The following is a 10,769-nucleotide window of genomic DNA, read 5'->3' on the forward strand; positions in this document are numbered from 1 at the left end:
ACATAAATGTAGCTGAGCAAAAGGTGTCTAACAGAACAGTAAACTGAGCAGTGACATCACGTTACAATGAAAATGAATTCAGGACCATAAATGTGAATATCTGAATGATGTAATTTACAAGGTTGCATTTAATGCCTGTTGCAGAGTTGCACGTCAAAGAACTCCTTGTTTCATTTAGTCTTACAATTTTTACCTTAATGGGATTTCGCGGGCTTCTGCAAGTCAAAGTGTATTTCTTCGAGTCTTCTTCTCCCTGTTTGAAAGTGGATATTTTATGGAATAGTTGGGCGTTTTCCTGTTTCCAAGTTCTGTAAACATCTGACAGTACTTAAAGTCATGGTATACTGGTCTCAGTACAGTACATATTTTGATGTTTTGCATGAAACTGGATGAAATTTGTTTTGAAAATCCAGACTAAAACGTGTAGGTTGAAAGGAGAGCTAATTAATTTCTAATAAGCTCCATATTAAATGGAGGAAATCCTCCCCTCTGCCCCCACAGCTTAACCAGATTATTTTCTTAATTTTACTTTTTGGTTGGCTTAGCTTCCTAACAATGAAGGAGTATTTAACTTTTGCAGAAATAACAAGTGGTCAAGACACTACTTGAGAAGAGCTCGTGCAAAGCAATCACAAGGATTATTAGCCTCATCTCTTTGTGTGCACAGTACTACAAATATTGGTTGGAGAAGGAAGGACAGTAGGCACAGGAATTTTTCCAATTTAGTTACCGCTTCATACCTCAGGAGTACTTCTAAAAATGTCTTGAATCCAAGCAAGTAGACTGAGTACAATCATCAACATACAAGGCTACAAATACTGTTTTTATGCTAGGTAGCTACAGGGGACTGTTGTGTCCAAGTGTTTGCAGAGGTTGTTCTGCAGTGGTGTACGAAATGTTTCTGTGTTGTCCAAACCAGCTGACATCAGCATTACACTTTTTTAGAATGCAGATGTCTAAAAAAACAAGATGTTTCTGCCCAAATCCTACACTGTTTTTGAAAGTTAGTTATAACTGTGGATGATGCATATATGTACACTTCATTTTAAAAACATGAAGCATAAAATAGATGAAAATGTAACTGAAGGAATATCACCAATTTAAAATGCTTATGAGCACCAAAATGTGCTATATTAGTCTTGGTATGTTTTAATAATTCTGCTTTCTAGACACTTCTTAAAGTGTTTGCTATCTGGAAGTTTTAGAGCTAGTATCCTTACTGAGATACGTATCCCTACTGAGATATGATGCTCGATATTAAAGAGTTAGAATTTCGCCTCTATCTAGGGAGGGCAGGGGTCAGGCAAGTTTCTATTGTTTTCAGAATGACCTCTGCTGATAAAACTTGAGATCGATTTGCAACATATGTAATGTCAGAATTCAGTATCTGACCTAAGACATCTGAAGCTTTGAAATCAAGGCCGAAACCTCCAGATACTTGATGCTTTGTAGATGAATGAGAGAGAAAAGGAAGCACAGACTGAAGATTTTGGTAGCATTATAAATATGATTGTGTAACTTTTTTAGTGCTATTCTACTTGTGTGAACCTCTTGTGAAAAGCAAGATACTACACTTGCTATAACGCATGCCAATGTCGTGTATAACCTCAGAGTTGGCTGCTGTCAACCATCAGCACTCTTTTAATAGAAACAGTTGAGCTGAAGCAATTGAAACAATCCGCTTTAACCAAACTGACTTTTTACAAGTATTTTGCTCTAAAAGGTAAAATCAAATTATTTGTTTACTCTTAGACTGAGACCTTGTATGCCAGACTTGATCCAAGGTGTGTGCGCTTTGTAATACAACTAAAAAGCTGCTGAAAAGGGTGGGGAGAGAGGACGCTGTTTTAGAAACGCGGACATGTTCTGTCATGTTCTTTTCATGTATCTTGAAACTTTAAATGATTCAGATGTTTACAGAAAACAGTCTCTAGCAAGTTGGTCTGTGGCTAATTATGGCTGTACTTGTCTCCAACCATCACTGATTATCATTTTATACTATAAGGTGTGGATCCTGAGTTGTATGAATTGACAACCTCAAAACTGGAAACTTCCAATGCAAGCAACAGAGTGACCGATGCATTTGCAAGACTCATGTCCACAGTAGAGAAGGCAAGCACGTCTACAAGGTAAATAAAGTTTATTGTGCTTTTACCCACCTCCCTATCAAAGGCGAGGCAAAATGAGAGGAGTGAATGTGTGTGCCATTTCAGGTCGGAAGTTCTTGAATGAGCAAAAGGCTTACATTTAAGATGTAACTGAAAGTTGCATGTTACAAATACAAAATTCTTACTACCATAGTTCGTATTTTGATCACAAGACTCTAAAGTAAGATGGGAAACATTTTTTCAGCTGACAGAAAAAAGTCACTTTAAAAGCAGGAGTCAAATACTTGATTGAAAGATAAGATGTTCTGAAGAACAGAACTGATTTCTAACAATGGAAGGGTAAGCTGAACCTCATAATTCAAACTGTTAGGACTTTGACAGAAGGTACTTGTAGGTCCTCTACATAATTCATAGATGTGGATATAGTTCTAACATCCATCAAAACTTCAGTGACCAAATATCAGATTCATTTTGCTATTGCAAGTTACTTTTTAAGGAGGTAAAATGTAGCTTGTTTAGGATGTCCTTTCTGCTTTGTGGATCTCATTCAAGGTTCTTCTGCATTTTGTTCTATAGGGAGTCTATATAAAGGCTTTAGTAGTCAAATGTCTTCCTTGAAATCAGACCTGTTGAATTGGGTACAGAATATTCTTTCCCTGTTTACGCTTTTATTCTTTGTGTTTATTTTCTGAACGTTCATCTCAACAGTAGGATTCTGGACTGTCTTAACATGTAATTAGTGGTTGTGCCCATTAAAGAATCGCTGAGCGATTCTCACAGGGTGAAGTGCTCCTATCACTGAGGAAGTACATGCCTATTTTGCAGATATTTATAAATGTAGTTACTTTGCAGCTAATAAACAGTAAGATGTCCTCACTCTGAGCGAGCTTCAGGGTTTATTCTTAACTGTATAGCTAAATAAATGGGTTTCCGTGCATCATAGCGCTTAAAACACACACACACACAAGAATTGCATCATATGTAGGGATTTGTAATGATTGAAGATAACAGGATTTCTTAAAATAAGTAAAAATAGCTCTTTTAGACTGTGTTCTTTCATTAAGAAAACTATTGTGTTAGTTTTCTTGCAGTGAAAATATTCAAAGTGAGCACTGAATTAAAAAAAGCTCAACACTCCATGAAATTTCAAGAGAGAACCAGTAGAGGGAACTCCACACCTCAGTGCTGATTTTTTTCTCTGCTTTTGGATTGCCTGTCTTTCTATCCATGGAGGATATATACTTCTGAAGATAAGCTAGTGGGAAAGAAAAGTTAGTTTTACTAGCTAGATAGAAAACTTATCAACAGTTGAAATAACTTTGTCATATATTCCAAATCTAGTTTAAAAGTAACCACAAATTTGCAGCAGGGCATCCAAACTCCAAATGTATATTATTTTCTTTATCTCCATTCTTAGCTTTCTGCCTCCTTGCTTGCCAGACCTTTAAGATGTCTTAGCTTGCTTTTTCTTTACAAATGAGCAGTGAAGTCTGCTTTGCTTAAATGAATGTTGACCTTCATTTTCTGTATTGTTTTCTTGATGTGTGGGTGGGGATTTTTTGTTTGGTTGTTTTTTAAATGCTTCCACAGCACACTTGAAACTTTTATTTGCTCTGTTGGAGCTCTTTAGATGTCAAAGTTTTTCCCCACTTCTGGAGAGTATTACTTAGTGATATGAAGAGGTTCTATATCTCTGCTGTAGGAATATAGCTGCCTGTAGGGAGAGGCTGGAGACCTCAGACTTACCAGTTAAGTTCAGACATGCACACAGATTAGCTGTTTTAAAGAAGATCTGATTTTTTTATATTGAGTTTTTCATCTATTCTGATTTTGTGCTCTATGAAATAAAAGCAGTCTGCTTTTCAGTTTTTCAAGGCAGAAACCTTCAAAGAGATAAGGTCTTGTCTCAACAGTATACTAAATATGTTGCAGTGTCTTAGCTTTTTCCTAATAAAATTGTTTTTCTTTTGAAATTATTTGTAATGAACTGAAATCTTTAAAATAGGAGTGGCTGGGTACAGACGGCTCAGCAAAGACAACCTGCATGCTGTAGCTTGGAAACAGACTTAACCATTCCTGACAAATGGGCAGGAGAAGATGTGGCCAGTGGCTTAACACCACTTTGATGGCTACTTAGTTGTGCTAAAACTACCCCATATCTGCCTGTAACTTGTCTGAACTCAGGAGCTTTGAGGGTAGAGTTTAGAGGGAAAGTACCATTATTCAGCTGTAGGAAAGCCATGTGAAGAGTCATCTCAGTTTGAAATACCTCCATCTTTTGCTTGCAAACAGAGGAGGGGAAGCTTCCCAGCTCGAATCTGAGACCTTGAAGGTAGCAGTATGGAAAGCCAGTGCTCCAGTGCAGCATTCCACTGACACTCTGCAGCCTTGCCCAATTCTGTAGAATTGGCAGAGATAAAAAGTTTATCTGCTGTCTTTCTGAAGAAAAGCAGAGCACTGATACTGTTCCAAGAACTGGCTGAAACCCTCATTTAAACTGGAAATACTCCTTGTGGGCAGCATTGGATGGAGCAGGCTAACTCTTAATTACAGAGTAATTTTTAAAGCGCCTTTCTCTAATCACTGTTTCTATTAGAGCCTGGCCTTTTTGGTGTTACCCTCAGAAACTGTTGCAAACATGAGAGGTCACTGAAGTCCTGAAAGGCTGAATGCTTCAGGAAGGGGTTGGAATGTAAACCAGAACAGTTAGGTGTGAGCGACACATCTACAAAGCATTCCCTATTTCTTGCAAAATCTTCTTCCAGTATCTTTCCTGCCTGTCAGTTTGGCTAATTTCTTGCAGCTTGGTGTTAATGTGCCTTTAAAAAGGAAACATCATGCCAACAGGTAGAAGGACTGGCATAATTGCTTGGGGAAAGGTATTCCCTCTGTTCTCTGTCTTGGGAGGAAATGTAACCTAGTGTAAGAGAAGAGGTGGATGGGGGTAAAGTGTTTTGTAGAAGGTAGTTTTAAAACCTGAATGAAGTTGATGCAAAACCAGTCTGCAGTGATGATGATGATACTTTGTCTTTTAAGTTTATAGAGAGCTAATGAGTAATTGTTCAGGGTTGCCCTGGAGATGTTTGCTACTGAAGGTGTTGACTGCTCTGTTATCCAGAAGGGGTACTTGAAGCATCCAGTTTTATTATTTTTTGGATAAGCCTACCCCTTTCTGTTGAAGAGTGGAGACCTTAGCCAATCTCCTCCTCTCTCTGCACTAAGACGATTTAAAGGAAAAAAAAAAAGTTTTGAGCTTTGGCAAGTGGTTGGATCCATAGCTGTGACTTGATCATAGTTAAATAATGTTTGCTATGTAAGTGTGTTAGCCTGTCCTTCACTGGTACTTTTTGCAGAGCACGTGAAGTAGATAAATTACTGCGAAGGGCCTCCAACCAGGAGGGGAGCATTCAGTAATCGAGCGAGATTCACATCTGACTGTGCTCACTGGCATGCATATTCTGCGGCGATGTTGCAGACACTGGTTAGGACAGCAAGAGCGTTGCCCTGTGATAAAGGTCCTCCATATGAACACCAAATAAAGTGCAGCGCTGCCTCTGGGACCCAGCAGTGCCATTTCTCCGCATGACACAGTTGAGCAGAGGAGGAAGAGGCATATAAATAGCAAGGAGTGTGTGAGCTCCATCTCAGTGCCTGATTACAATTGCAGGAACTCCTTTTAATGCAGATCTCTGAGTCAGCCCTCTTCCTTTGGCTTCCTCTGTCAAATACTCCTTTGTTAGCTATAAGTCCTTGATCACCAGGAGTTTGTACCGTAAGAGGCTTGTGGTAAGTGATTACTAATAGTGCACCAGATACTGATAACGCAGTGGTGGGTGACAACCACATTTCAACAGCTCAGAGATAGTCCTTCAAGTGCACACAGTGGTGACTGTGAAGCTGTTAGAGAGGGAGGCACATATTGGCTCTCTGCTTCTTCCTTCAGTAAATCCAGCACACAGCTTTGTTTATCCTCCAGAATTTGGTAATGTGCCTAGTCAGTGGCTCATGAAATTCCACTGCAGCAGAGAAAAGAAAATATTGCTATTCTAGCAAGGGAAAGTCAGATTTAGTATCTATACTGCCTCATCTAGAGATCTTTCATCAAGTGGAGATTTCAAGTAGCAAACAAAACTGATAGCTCAGTGTCAACACAATGATCACTGATGTCAAGGATGAGTTTAACTCGGCGTTTTTTTGTCCCCCTTAGCCAAGAAATTCTGAGACTGCTGCTGAAGCAAACACGTAGCTCCTTGCTTTTTCCTGGTCTCTCATTAGCTCAGGGAACAAACCTGATGTGTGCTGACGAAAAAGACATATAAATATATGCTGCTTCGTGATTGAAGTGGTGATTGCCCTCTCATGGGTACAGTTTAAAGTTTATAGCTAAGATAAGGTGTAAAAAGAAAATTTCTGAAATGCTGTATGGAAAAGTCGTTTGTTTCTAGCCTTTTGTCTCAGTGTTTTGCCCCATAATGGGAGAGCTTATTTAGCTAGGATTTCTAATGTTATTGCAGGGTGTAGCAGGTGCCTTTTTGGAGCTGGAATAACATTTGATGGAGTATTCGTTTTCTCTAGTAATAGCCAGGATTCTTCAAGATAAAGCACCGAGGAGGCAGGAGAGGGGAACTTCTGTAGCAGTCTGAGCCAGCCTTCATTTTGCTTAGGAAATGTGAGTTTCTTGCATAACAGTGAGAACCAAGCAACGTGGGATTCAGACCTCTGTATTCATTTGTGCTCAGTAATTCTTGTGAATAATGCAAAAGGCGAAGTAAATACCTGTGGTTCCCAAACTGCTGTGAGCATCATTATGGATACACAACCTCGTTCACTTCAAAGAGAGTTAGCTGCCAACAGTGAACTACCTTCTGATGATGATGAGACCTTGGAGGGGGAAAGGGGCTTGTGGATCATGAAGTAGAGTAGTATGGTATATAATCTGAGTGTAGTTGTGTCGGAAATACAGCATAAGTACCCATATTTATTTATTAAAGGAGTAAGTTAGGAACTTCTTAATGTCCTTTCAAAATATTTCAATTTTATATTGAAAGATTGTACTGAACTTAGGTAGCTTAAAAGAAATGTTCCTATTGTCTTAACCCTAAAATATGAGTCTGGAGTCCTGGAGTCTGGTTGTTTCTTCAAGTGAATAGTCCCAGAATGGCACACTGGAACTTGCTCCCCACCCTGTGGTAAATTAGCATCTGAATAGACATTTTTTTTCCTTATTGTAACAATATTCAGGAACGTTTTGCTGACTTCCCGTGTTAACATTTTGTTGTTAGGCAGGTAGGTATTATAACATTAGACTAGCTTCAAATAGCTTACAGAAGTGCTTGTCAGTGGGAGACAAAGTGACAGAACACTGCTTCAATCAGTGATTCTTTCAGTGATCCAAGGGATATCAGGTACTGGATTAATGCACTTTTTTCTTTTCTTCTCAACAGGAAGCCTAAAAAGGAAGAACATCTTAGTGAAGAGGCTGCCAAGGTGATTTCTAGCCTTCCTGACTTAACTTTCATGCATGCCAAGGTGTTGATGTTCCCAGCCACATTAACACCTTCGACAAGCTGCCAAGAAAAGGTAGACTAAAGTGATGTGAATTGGACGTTTTCTATTGATTTTTTTTTCCTTCCCTCTGGGGGTCATAAAAAGCAATCTTGCTTTAATTAAAAAAAAAATCAAGTTCAGATGATTTGTTGGTAAGCAGCACTAGAAAGGTATACATAGTTATGTATATTTATTTACATACTGGAGTCCTAAATTTATATTAGAGAAAAATGTAAATAATTGGGGGTAAATCTTTTTGAAGATCTATTCTTTTTGTTGTGCTGGGGTATATACATTTATGTCTTTGTGAAATACACTGGTGGTGTCCTTCTTACAAAACTTTAAAAAGTTTAAAAAAAAAAATCCTAGAAACACATAATGAAGACGTCAATTTTCACAATATGTGAAGTCCCCTTTAAAGGTTTTCAGATTGCATTGAGCGTCTTTTTCTTTCCTGCATATATTAAAATACTTTTTGCTGGAAAAAAAAAAAAAAAAAGAAAGTTACATTGTGGGTTTTCAGTTATTGTTTTTTAAAACCCAATGATTTCTTTTCTGTTTTAACAAGCTTAAGATGTGTTTTTTCTTTCCTTCTCCCATCTCCCCTCCCCCTGGTTGATTGGTTGGCTGATCAATTTTTATGTTCTTAAACTTCAGTAGTATGGCTTTGTCACTATATAGCCTTTTGAAAGGTATGCTGTCAGTAACTTCTTGTTCCAGTTATGGATCACTGTCTAAACACTTGATTTGGGGGTCATTAGAAGGTCATCTGCTTTTAATCGGTTTGATTTGGAAAAGAAGGACCAAAACTATATGAATGTCTTTACAATGAAATTTATCTGTTAAAAATTTTTATGTTTTGTTGTACCACTATTCCTATGTTTGATTTTGCACAGTGTAAAATGACATAATCATAGATTGCTATGGTTTTAGGCTGTATATACAGTAAAAACTATGGGTTGTAAATGTTCGGGGAAATTCCTATGGAAAAAAGAGAGCTATGTAGAAGAACCTCTAAAAAGGTCAATGTGCATGCCCAAGGTCTTTTGAGATTTAAGTGTGTAAATTTCCTTTTAGCTTACACAAAATAAAATAATTTAAAAGATATATATGTATATAGTCTGCTGTCTTTTTATATGGGATGTATAAATTATTCATGTTTCTGTTGACAGCAAAATTGATGCACTGCATTAACAGTAGAACCTTCTAATCTGTGCCGCACAGTCTCACAAGACACACCTGTCAGGGTCCTGCAGAAGGAGAAGCAGACTTCTCTTTATTGTCCTGTCTCCTTGAATATGTTATGGTGCAGTCTTCTGGTTTGGCCTCCAACTTACAGGGCACTGTGGCTCAAGACGTGTTCGTGTTTTGGGTTAGAGACTTCTTCAAAGTAACGGGCAGTACTGATGCATGAGAAACAGGAAGTCAGGTGAGGTGCGAAGGGCCAGTTGGTTTTACGTATTTCTTAGCTAGAATTAAGAAATGTAAATGTAGCAAGTTTCCTAACGTGTTAGCTTGCCCTGTAGCTCTTTCAGCAACTTCTCGTCAGAGGATATCCTGGACTATTCAGAGTAGAAAGTCTGCAGGTAAGGCATGCTCTGGGTGCTGACGCTCCTTGAGGGCTCTTTGTGTGGGTATAGACTCTATTGATGTATCCAACCTTCTGTATGTATTCAGCTCTTGAAATGTTCCCTAATCACCACCAGTTCCTCAGCTGACATCTAGTTCTGAGAAATCTCCGTTGCATTTCTTACCTTTTCTTTGAATTCTTTATTGTCTGACAGCCCTTGGGGCAGAAAAGTTACTCTGAGTTTGACGATAGTGGCTGAGAAGCTGAAAACTTTGTAAGGACCAAAGGACCAAAGTTCTTGCAAACTTTTTCCTTCTAGGGAGCCCTCTCCAATGTCCCCAAGAGGTTAGTGCAGGACGGAGTGCCACCTGTGTGAAAGCAGGAGTGAGTCTCAGTGAGTGGTGGCCACTCAGAGCTGAGAGAGCAGCTCCTTTGCTTGTGATAAAGTTAATTTGTAAAGGCTAAACCAGTTCCTTTGCCCTCCAATTAGTGACGCGGCGTACAATGCTCTTGTATAAAACTACACCCTTTTATAGTTGAAAAGGTTTATGCAAAAGCCAGCCGCTTTACCTCAAATCCCACCCCCCCCCACCCCCCAAAAAAAGGGCATTTGCTTCAGCAAATTTTTATTACAGCACTGACTTCATGCCTGTTTCACCTCGAAATTTGCTTTGCTAATCTCCTGGGTTTTAGCATCGTATTCTCTAGTGCATGCTTATTATATCGTTCAGTTCTGGTGCTCGGCTGCTGTAGGTTAAAATCGGCCTTTTTGTTTTCAGAGCTGCCGTGCGTCCCTCGGAGCCGGAGCAGCGGTGTAGCTGCAGCACTATGGAGCTAGAGCCATTGTTTCCAGGAGAATATGGTTAGGAGCTGACTCATGATCCCTGTCTGGCAGGGAGTGGACTGAAGTATTAAGGAGAGGTGGGGGTGGAAGTGCCAGCTGCAAGTTGATCTTTAGACTCCTCACAATTGCCTCTAGAGGCAGCTGCCCATTTGTCTTCCCAGTCTCCGAGTGCTGTACTGGTGGCCCGCAGTAACTGGGGGAGGGGGAAGGAATGGCAGGGGGAAGAGGCGATTTCGGGTGTGACTGATGGACCGATCTGACGCTGTGTGAAGCCTGGCACTGCCTAGAGTGTGTTTATGGGGTTTTAATATTGTTTTCTGCCAAAAATGAAAAATAAAAAGCTACGTCCCACAGACCTTCCCTCTGCTGAAAGACATCGATCTTCCATCTAAATTCAACCGTCCGAGATGGATGCCGCTTGCCTGAAAAAAGGTAGTGTTGATTTTTGTCTCCTCAGTCCCCCTCCTTCCTTGTTGATTATGGGATGGACAGACAGATGCTTCTGCCACTCTCCTGTCCTGTAAGGGCGGCTTTGTTCTTACGCAGAAAGTTTTGTCTAGCGGATCCAGCTACACAGGGGTGCCCTTCCGTGCTGTTCCCACTGACGCAGCGTGCTTTATCTGGTTGAATCTCGCTAGGCACGGCGGTAATTGGTCCTTTTTGCAGATACGTGGTGCTGTGCGTTGTCATCAGACGTGTC

At 39.7% G+C, this 10,769-nt stretch overlaps 1 protein-coding gene across 4 annotated transcripts in view; it reads left to right on the top strand.

Moving 5' to 3' along the window:
- The window catches only part of AFTPH (aftiphilin), a 47,145-nt gene extending 38,383 nt beyond the window's left edge, over nt 1–8,762 (top strand). For 3 of the 4 annotated variants that reach the window (XM_048060748.2, XM_048060747.2, XM_048060749.2), the window contains 2 exons: nt 2,006–2,129; nt 7,553–8,762. In XM_048060748.2, coding sequence (XP_047916705.1) covers nt 2,006–2,129; nt 7,553–7,697 — 269 coding nt within the window. In that variant the 3' untranslated portion in view covers nt 7,698–8,762. The remainder of the gene's footprint in view (nt 1–2,005; nt 2,130–7,552) is intronic. The other variant, XR_007162113.2, reaches the window with a different exon arrangement.
- The last annotated feature ends 2,007 nt before the right edge of the window (nt 8,763–10,769 follow it).

This window comes from Anser cygnoides, chromosome 3, assembly GCF_040182565.1.
Source record: "Anser cygnoides isolate HZ-2024a breed goose chromosome 3, Taihu_goose_T2T_genome, whole genome shotgun sequence".
Classification (NCBI taxonomy): domain Eukaryota; kingdom Metazoa; phylum Chordata; class Aves; order Anseriformes; family Anatidae; genus Anser; species Anser cygnoides.